General features: G+C 38.5%; 1 protein-coding gene across 1 annotated transcript in view; it reads left to right on the top strand.

The window, feature by feature from the left end:
- htt (huntingtin) overlaps positions 1-22,981 on the top strand; it is a 688,215-nt gene that overhangs the window by 17,355 nt on the left and 647,879 nt on the right. The window contains exon 2 of the mRNA XM_090385445.1: positions 22,125-22,205. Within this exon, the coding sequence (XP_090241571.1) occupies positions 22,125-22,205 (81 nt within the window). The remainder of the gene's footprint in view (positions 1-22,124; positions 22,206-22,981) is intronic.

A 22,981-nucleotide genomic window follows, 5' to 3' on the forward strand; every position in this document is an offset into this window, starting at 1 on the left:
TCCATTTTGGCCTAAACCTTGAACAATATTTCTTAGTTGGTATGTAAAGCCTAGTAGCTTCCAAGATACGTTCTTTGAATGCTTCCCATTTTGAATTTGCTGTTGGTAACATCATCAGTTGGTCCCACTGTATAGAATTTAAATACTGTCTCAGTCCATCGTAGTCGCCTTTACAGAAGCAATAACCCTTCCCTTTACCCCTAATGGTAGTTACCTCTTTCAGTAAATCCCACTTCAGCACACTGTGATCACTGCCACCTAGTGGTTCATTTATCTGCAGATTCTTAATGCATGAAGAATCACTGCTGATAATCAAATCAAGAGTATTACTCCCTCTAGTTGCCTCCTGAACATGCTGATGTAGAAAACAATCATCCAATAAATCCACAAAAGCCCTGCTAGTGTGTGAGTAACCAGCCCCCAAATTCCAGTCAATATCTGGGAAATTAAAATCCCCCATTATAAGACTCTGATTTACTAGCCCACTCTATTTCCCTGTACAGTTCCTTATTATACTCATCAGAGTCATTAGGCCTATAGCACACTCCTACTCTCAATTTTGATCTCCCAATGCTTATGTCACACCAAACTGACTCAACACTGCACTGTCCAGCAATGTCGACTGGCTTCACTTCCTTGGTTTTTATGTGTTTCTTAACTAATAGCATAACCCCTCCCCCCTTCCTATCCTGTCTATCCTTTCTGTAGACGTTGTACTCCCCAAATTGCAGTTCTGCATCCCTTATATCTGTGTGACACCACGTCTCTGATATCCCAACAATATCTGCCTTTGATGTTTTGAGCAATACCTCAAATTCATCAAATTTATTTACTAAACTCCTAGTATTGGTGTACACGCAAGTATACCTGCACCTGTTTCTATTCTTAGCTTTTTTTTTTTTTTTTTTTACCTATTAACTTCCACAATGACAGATGCAAGTTTGTTCCAACAATTAACTACCTGCTGGCTAAAGGCAAATTTCTACACATCTGTTCTACATTTGTCTTTGCTCAATCCGAATTTACGCCCCCCCAGGTTCGCAATCTGAACAAGTGGAAGAATCCCATCAGAACCCAGCGTGCTCAACCCGTTCAAGGCCCTACACACCCCAATCAGATCACCCTGCCGTTTACCGAGAATGCAGGGAAAAACTGCGGTAACGGGAAACGAGTTTGCCTGGTAAGTTTCCCAAAGTTTGCCGTGGTTCTTGTGTTGGCTTTCTTTACCTTTGCTGGGACAAAATTTGAGTTCATTGGTACAGTGAACTGACATAAATTGTATGTGTTGGTCTCCTGATAATCCAGATATTCATGTAGAGAAGGCAGTGAATTTACCAAGAGTTAGTCTGGTATGGTGTCTCATCCAGACAATTGTTGGACCATATTTCTTTTGAAGGAACAGTTAAAACTTTTTATTGCATCCACTTATCCCCTGGATTTGATGTCATCAAGATGGGGGAAGTTGTTTTCAATCAAGCCATGGTAAATTTAGAATTAGCATTAGTAGAGGCATATGATGTAAGAAAGAAAGCTTATATAGCATCAACCAAAAAAAAAAAAAAAAAAAAAATTCCCATTTCACCCATCCATTAACTCCAAATGTTTGTCTAGCTTCTGCTTTGAATTTATTTAAGCTGTCAACTTCTACAACAACAACAGATGGAAATTTGTTCCAGCAATCAACCACCCACTGGCTAAAGGCAAATTTCCACACATCTATTCTACAACTGCCTTTCCTCAGTTTGAATTTATGTCAAGAATCCCATTAGCATTGAACTTGCTCAAGCCATTCAAGGCCTTATACACCTCAGTCAGATCACCTTGCAGGTGCCTAGTCTCCAGACACTTCAATTTGCAGAACTTAAGCTCTTTCTTTGTAAGAGCAACTCTTTGTTCCAGTCACCAATCGTGTTGCCCTTCTCTATACTCATTCCAGCAGCTCTACATCCTTTCTAAAATGAGGCCTCCAGACCTGTATACCGTACTCAAGGTGTGGCCTGACCGTTGCCTTATACAAATGGATAATTACCGCCTTATCCCTGCTAGAAACATTCCTATATATCATTGACAAAACTCCATGACCTGCTCTGGCAGCCTGTCTGCACTGCTCAGAGAACTTCATTATCGGACTGTACAATTACCCCGAAGTCTTTTTCATTCTCCATCTTCCTGAGTGTACTACTACGGAGTTGATATGTTTCTCTTGGGTTACTGCTACCCACATGCAGTACTTTGCATTTGTCAATGTTAAATCTCAGTTGCCACTTATGCCTAACTTTTCTATATCCTGTTGCAGTAGCATACTGTCTTTTCTGTCATTAACAACCCTGCCAACCTTTGTATCATCTGGAAACTTGGACATTAAGCCTGACATGCCTTCATCGATATCATTAATAAATACACGAAACAATAGTGGGCCCAGCAACGAACCGTGGGGAACTCCACTAATAACATTATTCTATGTAGAGCAGTGTCCGTTTATTAACACTCTCTGCTGTCTCCCACTCAACCATCCCTTTATCCATTGCAGCAACTTGTCCTTAATGCCATACCGCTCCAATTTGTACAGCAGTCTTCCACTTGCAACAGTATTAAAAATTTTCCTGAAATCCAACAAGTATATGATATCAGAATTCTTTTTTTGCATCCAGTTCCTTTGTGACCACATCATAGTATCCATTCAAATTCGTCAGATAAGACTTCCCCTTAACAAACCTATGCTGTGTCTGAACTAAAACTTTAATCTGGTCTAGATGATCCTGCAGTGCTTCTTTAACCAGTGTCTTCATTAATTTCCCTGGAACAGAAGTTAAACTAACAGGTTATTTTAATACGACTTGCTGTTATGATACATTGACACCTCATGGCCTTAGTTACTTTGGCACTAATTATAAACAACTAAACAAACTTCCTGCCTATGAAAGGTTTTATGAGCCGTAATTTCACATTGTGTTTTTTTTTTTTAAATAAATATAAATTTTTATATTGTTATCTGATATAGCATTAGTAAAGGCACATGATGCAAGAAAGCAAGCTTATATAGCATCAGCCAAAAAAAAACACAAAACAAATCTTCTAATTTCACCCATCCACTCGCTCCAAATGTTTGTCTAGTTCTGTCTTGAATCTATTTAAGCTATCAACTTCAACAACGACAGATGAAAGTTTGTTACAGCAATCAACCACACGTTGGCTAAAGGCAAACTTCTGCACATCTATCCTACAACTGTATTTCCTCAATTTGAATTTATGCTCTCTCAGGCGATTATTCTGAGCAAGAGGAAAAGTCCCATCTGCATTGAGCATGCTCAAACCATTCTAGGCTTTATACACCTCAATCAGATCATCTCAATCAGACACAAATGATTGCTTATGTCCATAAGCAATCATTTGTGTCTTCTTTAACTCTTTAAACAGCAGTGATCATGTTATTTTACACAATCCTGGGTATTCACGATTTAACTCACATCTGGAGCCCTTGCATTTCATTCACTGACTGGGAATTTTTAATTTGGAACATGGACTTGCATTAGCAAGGGCACATGATACAAGAAAGCAAGCTTATATAGCATCAGCCAAAAAAAAAAAAAAAAAAAAAAACACCCCCCCCCCCCTTCTCATTTCACTCTTCCACTCGCTCCAAATGTTTGTCTAGTTCTGCTTTGAATCTGTTTAAGCTATCAACTTCTACAACGACAGATGGAAGTTTGTTCCAGCAATCAACCACCTGCTGGCTAAAAGCAAACTTCCGCACATCTATCCTACAACTGTCTTTCCTCAATTTGAATTTATGCCCTCTCAGGCGATTATTCTGAACAGGAGGAACAATCCCATCAGCATTGAGCATGCTCAAACCATTCAAGGATTTATACACCACAGTCAGATCACCTCACAGGTGCCTAGTCTCCAGACACTGTAATTTGCAAAACATAAGCCTTTCTTCATAAGAGCCATCCTTTGTTCCATTCACTAATCTTGTTTCCCTTCTCTGTACTCGTTCCAACAGCTCTACATTCTTCTTAAAATGAGGTCTCCAGACCTGTATACAGTACTCAAGGTGTGGCCTGACCATTGCCTTATACAAGGAGATAATCACCTTCTTATCCCTGCTAAAAAAAATTCCTTTATATTATGGACAAGACACCATGAGCTACTCTTGCAGACTTTCTGCACTGCTCAGAGAACTTCATATCTGCCTGCACAATTACCCCCAGGTCCTTTTCACTCTCTACCACTTTCAGTGTAGTACCACAGAGATGAAGGTGCCTCCGTAGCCAGGTGGGAAGGAGCAGCAGTGCGTAACACGTGGTTCTTGATTAGACCGGGGTTCGAGCCCATCACCACCAAATATGGAGGATGTGGAAAGTTCAGGGAATGACCACCGCATATCCCGGAGCAATATGGCCTTAGTTGCTAATGATCCTAAAAATTAAATAACTAACTAACTAACCATACAGATGATACGTTATGCTGGAGTTGGCGCCTCCATATCCAGGTGGGCAGGAGCAGCAGCAGCAGTGTGTAGCACACACTTTTTGATTAGACCAGGGGTCGAGCCCGTGCTCACCAAATACGGAGGATGTGGAAAGGTCAGGGAATGACCACTGCATATCCCTGAAGCAATATGGCTTTAGTTGCTAATGCTCCTAAAACCAAAATAACAAACAAACTAACAACAACTCTGGGGTTACTGCTTCCCATATGCAGTACTTTACTTTGTCAATGTTAAATTTCAGTAGCCACCTCTCAGCCCATCTGCTCAACTTTTCTAGATCCTATTGAGCAGCATACAGTCATTAACAACCCTGCCGACCTTCGTATTGTCTGCAAACTTGGATGTTAAGCCTGATATACCATCATCAATATCATTAATGAATACAGAAAACAACAATGAACCCAACACTGAACTCTGGGGGACTCCACTAATAACATTAGTCCACGAAGAGCAATGTCAAATGATTACCACCCTCTGTATTCTCCCACTCAACCATCCCTTAATCCATAGCAGCAGTTTTCCTCCAATGCCACACTGCTCCAGTTTGTGCAGCAGTCTTCCATGTGCAACAGTATCAAAAGCCTTTCTAAGATCCAGATATATGATATCAAAATTATTCTTTGCATCCAGTTCCTTTGTGACTACATCGTAGTATCCAATCAAATTGGTCAGACAAGACTTCCCCTTAACAAACCCATGCTGTGTCCTTAGCTATAACTGAAGTCTTGTCTAGATGATCCCGCAATGCTTCTTAAACCAGTGCCTCCATTAATTTCCCTGGAACAGAAGTTAAACTAACAGGTCTGTAATTACCTGTGTCTCCCTTTGATCCTGCTTTGTGGATTGGGGTCACATTTACACATTTCCAGTCCATGGGTACCTCCCCCAAGTCCAAGGAAGCTCTCATAATTATGGCTGAGGGTTGGCTTACTTCCTTTGCTGCCTCCTTTAATATAACTGGATAGATTCCATCCACCTCAGGTACCTTTCGTTTGTTTATCTTCCACAATTTCTCCTCCCCTTTACTCTCAGTTATCCCACTCTTAAACAGCAGAAATTATAATTTCCCAGTCTGTAAGTTTATGGTGCAACCCACAAATTACATTTCAGATCCAGTTAGCAAAAGTGACAATGGTGAGATTTGAGAAACTTGCATAACAGATTTGCACAACTAAAATAACATGTTTTTTGGATAGCAGTGAAAGATAATATTATCTGTCTGTTTTAGATTAAAAATTGCATAAGTGATATTTCCAAAAAAAAAAAGGAAAAAAGATAGTATTATCTGGCTGTTTTTGGTTAGAAATCTCATAAGAAGTTATTTTTAAGAAAGATAACGGAATCATTTAACTGTCTATTACTGTTATTTATGATTTTTAGTGAGTTTTAAAATTGTGTTCAGGAATGTGTGTGTGCGTGTGTGTGCATGCATACACACACATGCACGCGCGTGCACACACAAATGTGAGAGAAAAAAAAAAAATGTGGGGTGGTTGATTAGCATTAGCATTAGTAGAGGCATTTGATGCAAGAAAGCAAGCTTATGCAGCATCAGCCAAAAAAAAAAAAAAAAAAAACCACTTCCACTTCACCCCTCTGTTCGTTCAAAATATCTGTCCAGCTGAACCTTAAACTTATTTAGGCTATCAACTTCCACGACAAGGGATGGAAGTCTGTTCCACCAACCAACCAACCACCCGCTGGCTAAAGGCAAATTTCCGCACGTCTATCCTACATCTGTCTTTCCTCAATTTGAATTTATGCCCTCTCAGGTGATTATTCTGAGCAAGAGGAAGAATCCCATCAGCATTGAGCATGCTCAAACCATTCAAGACTTTATACACCTCTATCAGATCACCTCACTGGTGCCTAGTCTCCAGACACTGAAATTTGCAAAACTTAAGCCTTTCTTCATAAGAGCACCCCTTTGTTCCATTCACTAATCTTGTTGCCCTTCTCTGTACTCATTCCAGCAGCTCTACATCCTTCTTGAAATGAGGCCTCCAGACCTGTATACAGTACTCTAGGTGTGACCTGACCATTGCCTTATACAAGGGAATAATCAACTCCTTATCCCTGCTAGAAAAATTCCTATATATCATTGACAATACATGATGAGCTACTCTTGCAGCGGCGCCTCCGTAGCCAGGTGGGAAGGAGCAGCAGTGCGTAGCACACGCTTCTTGATTAGACCGGGGTTCGAGCCCATCACCACCAAATACGGAGGATGCGGAAAGGTCAGGGAATGACCACCGCACCGGAGCAATATGGCCTTAGTTGCTAATGCTCCTAAAAACCAAATAACAACAACAATAACAACAACTCTTGCAGCCTGTCTGTACTGCTCAGAGAACTTCATATTTGCCTGCACAACCACCCCCAGGTCCCTTTCATTCTCTACCACTGTCAGTGTAGTACCACAGAGTTGATATGTTGCTCTGGGGTTGCTGTTTCCCATGTGTAGTACTTTACATTTGTCAATGTTAAACTTCATTTGCCACCTCTCAGCCCATCTGCTCAACCTTTCCAGATCCTGTTGCAGCAGCATAGTGTCAGTAGTGTCCTTTACAATCCTGCCTACCTTTGTATCGTCTGCAAACTTCGACATTAAGCTTGATATACCCTCATCAATATTATTTATGAATACAGAAAACAATAATGGACCCAACACTGAGCCCTGAGGGACTCCACTAATAACATTAGTCCATGACGAGCAGTGTCCATTGATTACCACTCTCTGTCTTCTCCCCCTCAGCCACCCCTTTATCCACAGCAGCAGTCTTCCATGTGCAGCAGTATCAAAAGCCTTTCTAAGAGCCAAGTATATAATATCAAAGTTATTCCCTGCATCCAGTTCCTTTATGACTGCATCATAGTATCCAATCAAATTGGTCAGGCAAGACTTTCCCTTAACAAAACCATGCTGTGTCCGAGCTATAGCTGAAGTCTTGTCTAAATGATCCTGCAGTGCTTCTTTAACTAGTGCCTCCATTAATTTTCCTGGAACAGAAGTTAAACTCACAGGTCTATAATTACTTGTGTCAGCCTTTGATCCTCCTTTGTGAATTGGGGTCACATTTGCACATCTCCGGTCTGTGGGTACCTCCCCTGAGTCCAAGGAAGCTCTCATAATTATGGCTAAGGGTTTGCTTACTTCCTTTGCTGCCTCCTTTAATATAACTGGATAGATCCCATCCACCCCGGGTGCCTTTCTTGTGTTTATCTTCAACAATTTCTCCTCCACTTTACTCTCAGTTATTACAAGATTCTCTCGCTTACTGCTAGAGTTGAATACACCCCTGGCTTTCCCCTCGCTAAATAACTCCTCATGTGTGAATGTCGATGCAAAATATTCATTTAGTTTGTTAGCTACCTGAGCAGGATCATCAACAGTTGAACCATCGATATCAAGTGGACCAATCTGATTCATCCCCTTCCTTCTAGAGTTTACATAAGTAAAGAACTCTTTGCTGTTTTTCTTTGCATCCCTTGCCAAAGATTTCTCGTAATCTGCCTTCGCCTGCCTAACCTCCTTTGTAACTTGGTTACAGATCAACTTGTATCTATCATAGGCTTCTGTGTCATGTGTTAATTTGTATGTGTCCCATGTATGTTTCTTCTCTGCCATATGTCTCATCAGTTCATCTGACATCCATTTAGGCCTAAACCTTGAACAATATTTTTTATTTGGTATGTATAGCCTAGTAGCTTCCAAGATAAGTTCTTTGGATGCTTCCCATTTTGCATTTGCTGTTGGTAACATCATCAGTTGGTCCCACTGTATAGAATTTAAATACTGTCTCAGTCCATCGTAGTCGCCTTTACGAAAGCAATAACCCTTCCCTTTACCCCTAATGGTAGTTACCTCTTTGAGTAAATCCCACTTCAGCACTCTGTGATTGGAGATATAAATCAGGAAACTAGAAATGTGAAACTTAAATTATCTGTTTTGCATTTCTGAAAGCAATACAATGTGAATGTGCCTTAATATACAGACAGCATGACTAAAAATGCAAAGAATAACACAGTATAGTTTTGATCATTAATTCTTGAAAGTGCAAGGTGCTGACTTAGCATCTCTAGGGAGTATCTCAGTGTCATAAAAAAAATTTCAGAACCATTTGGTCATTGAAAGGATCTACATGCTGATCAAGGATGCAAATCTGATGGAGGTCACAGCTCACCTCTAATGACTGAAACTATATCAGTTGAAGGGAATAGCTAATTGTGGACAGTAGTCTTTTAATATAGGCAAGAGTATGCTACTCTGAAGTGAATTTGTTGAATGCCTAAATGTGATCCAGGCTATAAGGCCACTATTTATGTCACTATTCTTTAATGAATAGATATTCATTAAAATTTAGATATCTTTAGCATTACCATTAGTTGAGGCATATGATGCAAGAAAGCAAGCTTATACAGCATCAGCTGAAAAAAAAAAAAAAAAGAATAAGATAAAAAAAAACACCTTTCCATTTAACCCATCCAGTCACTCCAAATGTTTGTCTAGTTCAGAATTAAATTTATTTAAGCTATCAACTTCCACAACAACAACAGATGGAAGTCTGTTCCAGCAATCAACTACCGCTGGCCAAAAGCAAATTTTCGTACATCTATTCTACAACTGTCTTTCCTGAATTTGAATATATGCCCCTTCAGGTTCTTAATCTGAGCAAGCAGAAGTATCCCATCGGCATTGAGCCTGCTCAAACTATTCAGTGCCTTGTACACCTCAATCAAATAAACCTCGCAGGTGCTAAGTCTTCAGATACTGCAACTCATAAAATTTATGCCTCTCCTGGTACATATTGCCTTGAATTGTACTAAGCTCTCTCTTTACCTTTACCATATCAAAAATACTTATTCTAATGATTTACAACTTGGTATCCGGTGATAAATTTTATGAGATCCAAAAATTTTGTTATTTCCCAAGATTTGATAATCTCACTGACTGGGGAACCAAGTCTTCGTTTCCTAGTCACTCAGATTATACCTCCCTTTTCAGAACTTAAGCCTTTCTTCGTAAGAGAACCCTTTGTTCTATTCACTAATCTTGTTGCCATTCTCTGTACTCATTTCAGCAGCTCTACATCCTTCCTAAAATGAGGCCTCCAGATGTGTATACAATACTCAAGTTGTGGCCTGACCATTGCCTTATACATTGAGATAATCACCTCCTTATCCCTACTAGAGAAATTCCTGTATATCATTGACAAGATACCATGAGCTACTCTTGCAGACCATCTGCACTGCTCAGAAAACTTCATATCTGACTACACAATTACCCCCAGGTCCTTTTCATTCTCTACCATCCTAAGTGTAGGATGGTAGAGAATGAAAAGTTGATACATTACTCTGGGGTTACTGCTACCCATATACAGTACTTTGCATTTGTCAATATTAAACTTCAGTTGCCACTTCTCAGCCCAATCCTTTTATCCATTGCAGCAACTTGCCTTTAATGCCATTCTGCTCCAGTCTTCCATGTGCAACAATATCAAAAGCTTTCCTGAAATTCAAGTATATGATATCAAAATTATTGTTTGCATCGAGTTCCTTTGTGACCATATTGTAGTATCCAATCAAATTGGTGAGACAAGACTAACCCTTATCAAACCCATGCTGTGTCTAAACTATTTCTGCAGTCTTGTCTAGGTGATCCTGCATCACTTCTTTAACCAGTGACTCCATTATTTTCCCCAGAACAGAAGTTAAACTAGTAGGTCTATAATTATTTGCATCACCCTTTCAACCCACTTTGTGAATTGGGGATACATTTGCCCATCTCCAGCCATGGGGACCTCCCCTCAATCTAAGGATGCTCTCATAATTATGGCTAACGGTTTGATTACTTCCCTCGTTGCCTCCTTCAACACAATTGGATAGATTCAATTTGCCCCAGGTGCATTTTTTATGTTTAACTTCAACAATTTCTTCTCCACTTTGCTTTCCTTTATTACAAAATCATTTAGCTCCCTGTTAAAGAGTTTAGTAAACTTCTGTCCTCCCTTCCTTACAGAATTCCTCATGTGTGAATGTAGATGCAAAATTCTCATTCAGTTTTGTCAGCTTTCTGAGCAGGATCATCAACAGTCAAACCACCAACATCAAGTGGGCCAATCTGATTCACCCCCTTCCTTCTAGAATTTACATAAGCAAAGAAGTCTGTTGTTTTTCTTTGTATCCTTTGCCAAGGATTTCTCGTAATCAGTCTTCGCTTGCCTCCTCCTTTGTGACTTTATTACAGACTAGCTTATACCTGCCATAGGCTTCTGTGTCACCTGCTAATTTATATGCATCCCACACTTTTCTTCTCTCTCACAAGCCTCATTAGTTCATCTGACATCCATTTAGGTCTAAATCTTGAACAGTATTTCTTAGTTGGTATGAAAAGCCTGGTAGCTTCCAAGATGAATTCCTTGAAGGCTTCCCATTTTAAATTCACTGTTTTTAACATCATCAATTGTATAGAATTTAAAAACTGCCTGAGACCACTGTAGTCACCTCTACAAAAACTTAATGGTAGTTACATCTTTAAGTAAATCCCACGTACATTGTGAGTGCTGTTACCTAGTGGTTCCTTTATCTGCAAATTCATAATGCATGAGTCGTCACTGCTGATAATCAGATCAAGAGTATTACCCCCTCTGGTTGCCTCTTGAACATGTTGCTGTAGAAAACAATCCTCCAATAAATCCACAAAAGTCTTGCTAGCATGCGAGTGACCAATCCACAAGTTCCAGTCAATATCTGGAAAGTTAAAATCCCCCATTACAAGACATTCTGATTTACTGGCCTACTCTGTTTCTATGCACAATTGTTTGTTGTACTCATCAGAGTCATTAGGCCTATAGCACACTGCTACTCTCATTTTCCCTTTTCCAGTATTTACGTCATACCAAACTTACTCAACATTGCACTGTCCCCCCCATGTCAACTGGATTCACTTCCTTAGATTTTATGTGTTTCTTAACTAACAGCATAATCCCTCCTCCCTTCCTACCTTGTCTATCCTTTCTGTGCACATTGTACTCCTCCCAATTCCAATGCTGCACTGCTTATATCTGTGTGACATGTCTCTGATATCCCAAGAATATCTGCCTTTGATGCCTTGATCAACACTTAAAATTCATTAAATTTATTTACTATGCTTCTAGCATTGGTATACATTCAAGTATACATGCACCTGCTGTTACTCTTAGTTACCCTAAAACAGCCCATGTATTTACTTGTTCCATGATGACTCCCAGCACCTCTTGAAATCCCCAGCAACTTGCTCTCTAGGCTGCTGCTCATTACAATAGAAGCAGTGCAAGAATCGCTTTCACCTCTGCTTGCGGCTACTGTTAATCTTTTAGTCTGTGAATCCTTTCCAAGCTAGCAGTTTTCTGACCCACCTAACACTGCCTCAATGGCATCAGCAAATATTCTTGCACTCTTTCTATTTAAATGTATCCCATCCCGATAGAAGCAGTCTCTCCTGTTAGCAAGCACAAACCACACTGAAAAAAAATTCTATCCCCTGAACCTTGCACAATCTGTTCAGGGGCGAATTGATTGATATGGCTCTCATCATATACTCCCTCCTATTGTGTCTGGGCAGAATTGCAGACACTTTCAAATTCAACCCTAGCTCATGACTTTTTTTCCACATTGACTTGTACTTGTTAATTAAATCTGCAGATCTCTTACTCTTAAAGTCATTAGTACCAACTTGTACAATAATATCACCTTTTGTGCCCTTAAAAGATGATATCTGCCAACGTCATCAACTTTTGCCCCTGGTCATGTTCCACCTATCCTTTTTAGGGCCTATCTTATTTAGGCTATTGTCCCATTCCGATTAGTAGGATCCTGGTTTTTAACTTGAACTTTATTAGATGATTTTTAACTTTATTAGAATACTAATTTTATTTAAATTAGCAAGTGTTAATAAATACTTGAAGCCTGTGTTCAACCATGTATGATTTTATGAAAGGTAATTTTGAATAGTTTCTTATGCAGTATGCAGCATGAACATCTGTATTTTTGTCAACTTTTTGAATTTAGCTGTTGAAACCAAAGTTCTATGGCAAGATTCTCTGTGTCTGTTAAATACCAAACAATGGAATTTCTCATAATTCATAGTATATTGAAATGAAACCAGAATATTCTGCATAATCATTTAGAAAATATTGATGGATAAAGGTGTACTGGACAAGTTAATTTCATTTATAAATTGGAAAAAAACTGAAAAATTTTAAAGTGTGGCACCAGTCAGGTCAGGTGCCACATTAATAGTACAGTATAAAGTTCATATTTTAATATACTTCACTGAAATGTTTTCACTTTATTGGTATGTATTTTTAATTGGATATTAATTGGAAGCAGTATTTTTAATTGTATTTTTAAATTTTAATCAAAATTTTAATTGGGTTATTATAATATTGTATTTTTAATTGGAAGCAGTGGCAAATTTTAGTTTGCCTACCTATGGCATGTACCCATGAAAAGAGACAACCAGCATAACTGTACTTTCCTCTAAGACAGGGGTCCCCAACCTATGGGCCGAATCCGTCCCACTAGACGATTTCATCTGGCCCGCAAGACGATTTCATCCGCCTTATCGAAATTTATTCTATAGATATCTTTTCCAAAAAAGAAATCTCGCATTTTCATCGGCCATGTTAATAAATATTTTGATTCCAAAAACATCAAAAGACCTATGCAATTTCATTGTGTTATTCACCAGCAATCGCTGTGCGGTACATTTGTCTTCGAACTCAATCATGTCGACTATAATTAGTATTGCGAATTTTATATGCAAAAATGGCCTGAACCAACATCAGTTTAAAATTTTCTTGGTGCAAATCGAAAATGAATATGGCGATTTGTTGTACCATACGGAGGTACGATGGTTGAGTTGCGGTAATGTGCTAAAATGATTTTTTCAACTCAGAACTGAAATAGACATAATCATGAACGAAAAATTAAAACTGGTCCAAGAACTAACAGACTCTAAATGGTTATGGGAACTTACATTTTTAACAGATATTGTGAACATTTGAATAAAAAACTCCCAAGTTGCGATCAACTTGTAAATGACGTACTACAATATTAAAGCATTTCAAACAAAATAAGAATTATTTAAAAATTAAATTGAACAAAATAATTTTTCCCATTTTTTGTGTTGTGAAAGTTCATATAATAAATATGCCCAATTGTGATTTTTCTACCGACAATTTTGTCCGAAATCTTGAATTACTGATGGAAGCATTTGTTGATTTCGAAAACAATAGAAACTTATTTACATTATTTCAGAATCCATTTGATGTAAATTTTCACAAACAGGTAAAGATCTACAATTAGAAATCATAGATCTTTAAAGTAACAATAACTTGAAAACATTATTGAAAAATGAAACATTAATTAACTTTTATAAAACTTTGACAGAAAACGGATTTTCAGAATTAAAAAAAATTGTAAGAAGAATAATTTCTATTTTTGGTAGCACTTAGACCTATGTGAACAAATATATTCAAATTAAAAATATATAAAACCAAGCATCGATCAAAAATGACAGATGAACACTTGCAAGACTTTTTAAGATTGGGAACTTCTACTATTAAACCTAACATTTCAATTATTGCTAAATCAAAACAACTATAAACGTTTCATTGATTGGCTATTTCTGTAATATTAAATGTGGTTATAACAATAAAAATTGTGATTTTTGATATGACTATGGCTTTATTTACAATAAATATCCTGTGTTTATAATTTTTTATAATTTTTCTATCTCGTACACCCCATTTGACCTGGTGAAGGTTGCTAAAATTGCGTTTTTGGTTTACAGTGCTTTTAGTCATCAAAATTGCAACGATTCAGGCCCACCATTTGTTATGAATAAAATGCACCTTTGGTAGTGCATTTTCAAATTCTTGAAAATGCCTTGGTCCATTGGCTGCAGTTTAGACGTATTCGGAGGGAAGAAAATGTAAGTTTTGAAATTACTAAGTGAAGGTGGGCAGGGCAGTTATCGACAGTCAAAGCAATTTTTCTATTTTCTTTCATCATCTTTCTGTCAAAATTTAAAATCCACTGTTCAAAAATTTCACTTGTCATCTAAGTTTTTTGTTGTAGTTGTAGTCAAACTCTAACAACTTTGCTCCTTTGAAACATCAGTGTCGTTTACTTTTGCCTATTACTAAAAGCTTCAGCTTTTTTATTACCAGGCATATTTGCACCAACCAAGGCTAATTCTCTTCTTACTATTTTTACCACCTACACATTTATCACCTTTAAAAGTCAGTGTCTTGTTTGGCAGTCATTTAAAAAATAGACTTGTTTCATCAACGCTGAATATGTCTTTGGGCTCATAGTCCTCCATAATTTTTTTTCAAGACCGTTTCTTTCTAATGGGTGCAGTCTTCTTCAATTGCAACCCCACTTTCACCAGAAATAACTTTTTCGAGTAAGCCTTGCTACTTTTTAAATTTGTCCAGCCGACAAGAACTGGCTTGGAAAGTTTTATGCCGCAGAAAAGATATACTCCATAGCCTTTTCTTTTATTAACAGCCCCGATATCGGCATGTTTTGGTCTTGAATCAACTTCACCCACTTAAAAATGACTTCATCTACATCTTCATACAGACATAATTTTGCACGCTTCTGACTGGGTTCCATTTCCTCAAACAGTTTGAGAATTGAAACACGGTTTTTCAGAATGGTTGACACACTACTGGCAGGGACACCAAATTTTAAAGCAGTTTCTTTTTTTTTTAACACCCCGATCTACACAATTAAGCACTTCCACTTTTTCCACCACACTCAAGGATTTCCTCTTAGACATTGTAAGGTTACTTGCACAGCAGCTAAACAAAACTGATTTAGGGACCACTTGTACCTACCATACAGAGGGTGAAATTTAGTGAAAGTGTGGATGACTCATTTCTGCGAAACAACAGTTTGAGTTTTCGGGATAAAGGAAAATCACTCTCTCTTAATTCTCTAATAGGGTGCTTACAATAGAAAACAGGTTGACCAGAGCCAATGTTCCCGTGTCAGGAATATGCCTTAATCTTTGCCAATGACTGTGGACACAGATAATAGTTGACCAGCGTGACTTCTCGGCAACATTAAATTGCGGTATGCTCTTAAGAATTAAATCCTTTAGCTATTAAAAGCTAAAGTGAAGAATTAATCCTTTTAGCTCTTAATTAAAAGGAATTAATCCTTTTAGCTGTGAATTAAGAGCTAAAAGGATTAATTCTACAGCATCAGCTTTATTGCCTAAAGGCCAGAGGTGTGAACAGTGTGCACCCAGGTCTCTCAAAATCAGTTCGTTGTATGGAAATTTTCTTCATTATACGAGGAGGAAAGTATTTTCAATGTAATCACCAGGGGGAAATAAAAAAGTTCACTACATAGAAAAATTTGCTATATGGAAGTTCATTAAAGAGAGGTCTGACTGTATTTGAATAATTTGTGTTGCTAATCTGCTGATGAGTCTGCTGACGAGGCTACTAGTGACGGTTGTGTTCCAAGCCGCTAAGTGGATTTTTCTTATTTATTGATTTGAAATTATTGTTTTTCTAAAACTTTTGATTTAAATTTAGTAGTATAACATTATTTTGTGATTTTTTGATTAATTTGGTGTATTTATTCTTTACTCGGCCTTGTAAAAGTATCGGTAAGGGTTTCCACGTGTTCGTAACTACCGCTACCGTTATTAACTTTCCCGCCATTGTGATACCATACTAGATATACCGTAGGTTATATACCGTACTAGATAGCGTTAGTTGAACTTCGTTAGCAGTTAAATTGTACGTTTAAATAAATACATATAACGACTTAGATTACAAACGTAATATAATTAATAACATAACATAATTAATTAATAAATTAATAGAATCATGACTCAGACCAGAGCAGCAAAGCAAAAGGCTCAAGCTAATGGAAGTGCTGTGGCTCAGAGCAGAACTGAGGGGGGCAGTTGTCCTCTGACTCACAGCCTTATAAAATGCACTGTTTGCTTGATGTTTGCAGAGCAATCGGGTACGGGACTTGATACTGCCAAGGGGGATGTCTTTGTGTGTGCGCGATGCAAGGAGTGTAACGATATCAGGCAACAACTCGGCGTTCTTTTGGGCCTATATGAGAGCTTGAAGGACAGGGTGGATGCCCTCGAAGAAACTAAATTGAGGGGCCCATCAAGCTCTCAGCTGCCCACATCAACGCCAGAGCTTGCACTTGGGCATCGCGTGACACAGAGACAACCCCCAAGGCAGAATGCGCTGGTCCCGAAGGAACTAGTAGTTGTTGGTGACTCTATTGTCAGGGAAACGGGGAACATGCTTTGTAAAAAAGATAGGTGGAACAGGACCAGGGTATGTCTGCCAGGGGCAAAGGTTGATGACGTTGTAGAGCGAATATCATCTTTTAAGGGCACAAAAGGTGATATAGTTGTACACGTTGGCACTAATAATATTAAGAGTAGGAGACCGGCAGAATTACTTAACAAGTATAGGTCACTGTTGAACAAAAGCCGAGAATTAGGGTTGAATTTGAAAGTGTCTGCAATTCTGCCCAGACACGATAGGAGGGAGTATATGATGAGAGCCTTGTCGATCAATTCGGCCCTGGAAAGATTGTGCAAGGCTCAAAGGGTAGAATTTTTTTCAGCCTGGACTGTACTTGTTAACAGGAGAGATTGCTTCTACAGGGATGGGATACACTTAAATAGAAAGGGTGCAAGAATATTTGCTGATGCTATCGAGGCAGTGTTAGGTGGGTCGGAAAACTGCTAGCTTGGGGGGAGACAAAGACCAATAGATTGACAGTAGCCACTGGCAGAGGTGAAAGAGATTCTTGCACTGCTTCTATTAGAATGAGCAGAAGCCTGAAAAACAAGATGCATGGTATTTCAGAGACTGCTGGGAGCCATTGTGGTACAAGTAAACACATGGGTTGTGTTAGGGTAGCTAAGAATAGAAACGGGTGCAGGTATACTTGCGTGTACACCAATGCTAGGAGTTTAGTAAATAAATTTGATGAATTTGAGGTATTGCTCAAAACATCGAAGGCAGATATTGTTGGGATATCAGAGACGTGGTGTCACACAGATATAAGGGATGCGGAACTGCAATTTGGGGAGTACAACGTCTACAGAAACGATAGACAGGATAGGAAGGGGGGAGGTGTTAGTTAAGAAACACATAAAAACCAAGGAAGTGAAGCCAGTCGACATCGCTGGACAGTGCAGTGTGGAGTCAGTTTGGTGTGACATAAGCATTGGGAGATCAAAATTGAGAGTAGGAGTGTGCTATAGGCCTAATGACTCTGATGAGTATAATAAGGAACTGTACAGGGAAATAGAGTGGGCCAGTAAATCAGAGTGTCTTATAATGGGAGATTTTAATTTCCCAGATATTGACTGGAATTTGGGGGCTGGATACTCACACACTAGCAGGGCTTTTGTGGATTTATTGGATGATTGTTTTCTACATCAGCATGTTCGGGAGGCAACTAGAGGGAGTAATACTCTTGATTTGATTATCAGCAGTGATTCTTCATGCATTAAGAATCTGCAGATAAACGAACCACTAGGTGGCAGTGATCACAGTGTGCTGAAGTGGGATTTACTCAAAGAGGTAACTACCATTAGGGGTAAAGGGAAGGGTTATTGCTTCCGTAAAGGTGACTACGATGGACTGAGACAGTATTTAAATTCTATACAGTGGGACCAACTGATGATGTTACCAACAGCAAATTCAAAATGGGAAGCATTCAAAGAACTTATCTTGGAAGCTACTAGGCTTTACATACCAACTAAGAAATATTGTTCAAGGTTTAGGCCAAAATGGATGTCAGATGAACTAATGAGGCATATGGCAGAGAAGAAAAATGCATGGGATACTTACAAATTAACACATGACACAGAAGCCTATGATAGATACAAGTTGATATGCAACCAAGTTACAAAGGAGGTTAGGCAGGCGAAGGCAGATTACGAGAAATCCTTGGCAAGGGATGCAAAGAAAAACAGCAAAGAGTTCTTTACTTATGTAAACTCTAGAAGGAAAGGGATGAATCAGATTGGTCCACTTGATATTGATGGGTCAAGTGTTGATGATCCTGCTCAGGTGGCTAACAAACTAAATGAATATTTTGCATCGACATTCACACATGAGGAGTTATTCAGCGAGGGGAATGCCAGAGGTGTATTCAACTCTAGCAGTAAGTTACAGAATCTTGAAATAACTGGGAGTAAAGTGGAGGAGAAACTGTTGAAGATAAACACAAGAAAGGCACCCGGGGTGGATGGGATCTATCCAGTTATATTAAAAGAGGCAGCAAAGGAAGTAAGCAAACCCTTAGCCATAATTATGAGAGCTTCCTTGGACTCAGGGGAGGTACCCATAGACTGGAAATGTGCAAATGTGACCCCAATTCACAAAGGAGGATCAAAGGCTGACACAAGTAATTATAGACCTGTGAGCTTGACTTCTGTTCCAGGAAAATTAATGGAGGCACTGGTTAAAGACGCACTGCAGGATCATTTAGACAAGACTTCAGTTATAGCTCAGACACAGCATGGTTTTGTTAAGGGGAAGTCTTGCCTGACCAACTTGATTGGATACTATGATGCAGTCACAAAAGAACTGGATGCAGGGAATAACTTTGATATTATATACTTGGATCTTAGAAAGGCTTTTGATACTGTTGCACATGGAAGACTGCTACACAAATTGGAGCAGTGTGACATTGGAGGCAAATTGCTGCTATGGATAAAGGGGTGGTTGAGGGGGAGAAGACAGAGAGTGGTAATCAATGGACACTGCTCATCGTGGACTGATGTTATTAGTTGAGTCCCTCAGGGCTCAGTGTTGGGTCCATTATTGTTTTCTGTATTTATAAATGATATTGATGATGGTATATCGGGATTAATGTCCAAGTTTGCAGACGATACAAAGGTTGGCAGGGTTGTAATGGACACTACTGACACTATGCTTCTGCAACAGGATCTGGAAAGGTTGAGCAGATGGGCTGAGAGGTGGCAAATGAAGTTTAACATTGACAAATGTAAAGTACTACACATGGGATACAGCAACCCCAGAGCAACGTATCAACTCTATGGTACAACACTGACAGTGGTAGAGAATGAAAGGGACTTGGGGGTGGTTGTGCAGGCAGATATGAAGTTCCCTGAGCAGTGCAGACGGGCGGCAAGAGTAGCTTATGGAGTATTGTCAATGATATACAGGAATTTTTCCAGCAGGGATAAGGAGGTGATTATTCCATTGTATAAGGCGATGGTCAGGCCACACCTAGAGTACTGTATACAGGTCTGGAGGCCTCATTTCAAGAAGGATGTAGAGCTGCTGGAACGAGTACAGAGAAGGGCAACAAGATTAGTGAATGGAACAAAGGGGTGCTCTTACGAAGAAAGGCTTAAGTTTTGCAAATTACAGTGTCTGGAGACTAGGCACCAGCGAGGTGATCTGATAGAGGTGTATAAAGCCTTGAATGGTTTAAGCATGCTCAATGCTGATGGGATTCTTCCTCTAGCTCAGAATAATCACCTGAGAGGGCATAAATTCAAATTGAGGAAAGACAGATGTAGGATAGACGTGCGGAAATTTGCCTTTAGCCAGCGAGTGGTTGGTTGGTGGAACAGACTTCCATCCCTTGTGGTGGAGGTTGATAGCCTAAATAAGTTTAAGGCTCAGCTGGACAGGTATTTTGAACGAACAGAGGGGTGAAGTGGAAGTGGTTTTTTTTTTTTTTTTTTGGCTGATGCTGCATAAGCTTGCTTTCTTGCATCAAATGCCTCTACTAATGCTAATGCTAATGCTAATCATTCAGATTAAAAACTTAATATTGCATGAGAAATTGTGATGCATTTTCATCTCCATTTTTTTTCTCTGTTGCATGTATATAAAATAGAATGAATATTTTTTTCTCATAAAAAAAAAAAAAAAAAGGCGCCTCCATAGCCAGGTGGGCAGGAGCAGCAGTGCGTAGCAGATGCTTCTTGATTAGACCGGGGTTCGAGCCCGTGACCACCAAATACGGTGGATGCGGAAAGGTCAGGGAATGACTACCGCATATCCCCGGAGCAATATGGCCTTAGTTGTCAATGCTCCAGAAAAACCAAATAACATAACATCATAAAAAAAAAATAGTATTTAATATTACTTAATAGTATTTAATAGTACTTAAGTAACTGATATATGTCTGTTGAAGGGCATTAGAACATGTTGTTGTTGTTGTTTTTGGTTTTTAGGAGCATTAGCAACTAAGGCCATATTGCTCCAGAATATGCGGTGGTCATTCCTTAACCTTTCCGCATCCTTCGTATTTGGTGGTGACGGGCTCGAACCCCGGTCTAATCAAGAAGCGTGTGCTACGCACTGCTGCTCCTTCCCACCTGGCTACGGAGGCGCCATTAGAACATGTAGGCCTAAATCTTGAGTAAAGGAATGTTTCACTGTATTTTTAAAGAATTCCAAAATGAAATTTAATGATCCTTATAAGAAAGATACACTAAACTTAAAGAGTTTCATTTAATTTAAAAATTTAGGAACAGGTATATACAGTAAATAAATTTTAAAGGAATACTAAAATTAAAATGGCTATATGTTTCAGCTCAGTTTTTTTAGGCCTTATTCTTATGGCTTAATATTAAAAATAACCAAAGCATTCCTATATCAGTAAGCTTCTTTCTTTGCTAGTGTCGCTTTCTCTCCATAGGCAGTATCCACGAGAAGTAGATCTAAGCATTATTATAGTAAGAGGTTAAAAGTATGCCAATTCCCTGTAATATGTATATTTTACTAGTTGTAAGCATTTCTGGATTTTGTGTTGCATCCTGTCACCAAGCAGGCAAGATGCACCTTATTATTATTATTTTCCTTTTTTAAGGATTAATGGCAGGATTCAGCAATAATCCAGAAACATTACCATACTTAAAGTAGATGCATTGTGGAAAATTGGCTTGGTTTATCTTGTAAACTCTCAACACAACAAAATGCACTTTAAAATCACTTATACATTTTAATTGGTCTTCATATTTCGTATCAATTAATTGTGAACAACCACTTATTGTGCTTTTTGCAATGTGCTATATTAGTACATGTTCTTGAAACTTTTAATGAAATATAGGGTTATGTTTCTCTATTGGTAAAAATAAATATAGTATGACTGAATTAATAAATTAATGCTGAAATATTTTACCCAAAAAATATCTTGCAAGCTGGGAACCCACAAGATTTCCCATGAGCCTTTAAATTTGCCACTTATTACAAACAAAATCTTCAAAGGTGGTGAAGGGCATTATAAACATGTAGGCCATAAATTTTGAGTAAAAGTACACCTCACTGTATGAGTAGAAAACTCAAAAATTGCTATTTTGTGATTGTTAGATGATGTGAAGAATCAGGATCTGGTAACTAAGTGCAGTCACTTTACAAGAGAAGTTTAATTCTTACAATCATGTGCATTTCAAAAATATGGGCATGGAAATTAACTATTAGAAAGATTATTCATTTTTTATGTAAAATTTTTCAGTATTTATTTTCAGTACTAATTGGTAACAATAATAAAAACAAAAACATCTTTTTAAGAAATGTATCTGTATTTTCTCTAGGAAAAAAGATGCTGTTGGTAAGAAGGAGAAACTTATCAATTGTAGCACTATTGCTGATGCAATATGTTCTCAGAATATTCGGTAAGTTTTATGATTTTTCAATATAAAATATATATATAAACAAATGTATATATTCCAAAAGAATTATGGGATTTTAATAAAACCTTAGCTAATTTTTAATATAGTATTTTTTTTGTAACTTGAAACAATTATTTAAAAACCCTGTCACTTGTGTATTGAATTTAGATTAGAAAGAATATTCAGAAGATATCTCTGTACAGTAATTCTTTCAGTATTTTCTGTAAATGCCTCTATGAATTGAGTTGTGGGATATTATGAAGGTAAGAAGAGACATTCCTTAGTGTTAGCATTAGTAGAGGCATATGATGCAAGAAAGCAAGCTTATGCAGCATCAGCCAAAAAAAAAAAAAAAAAAAAAAACCACTCCCATTTCACCCCTCCATTCATTCCAAATGCCTGTCCAGCTCAGCCTTAAATTTATTTAGGCTATTAGCTTCCACAACAAAAGATGGAAGCCTGTTCCACCAATCAACTACCCGCTCGCTGGCTAAAGGCAAATTTAAGCACATCTATTCTACAACTATCTTTCCTCAATCAAGCTCTCAGCTGCCCACATCAACGCCAGAGCTTGCACTTGGTCATCAGGCAACACAAGCAGCCCCCTAGGCAGAATGCGCTGGTCCCACAGGAACTAGTAGTTGTTGGTGACTCTATTGTCAGGGAAACGGGGAACATGCTTTGTAAAAAGGATAGGTGGAATAGGACCAGGGTATGTCTGCCAGGGGCAAAGGTTGATGACGTTGTAGAGCGGATATCATCTTTTAAGGGCACAAAAG

This window comes from Mastigoproctus giganteus, chromosome 11, assembly GCF_048544385.1.
Source record: "Mastigoproctus giganteus isolate SK-2022 chromosome 11, ASM4854438v1, whole genome shotgun sequence".
In the NCBI taxonomy this organism is placed as follows: Eukaryota; Metazoa; Arthropoda; class Arachnida; order Uropygi; family Thelyphonidae; genus Mastigoproctus; species Mastigoproctus giganteus.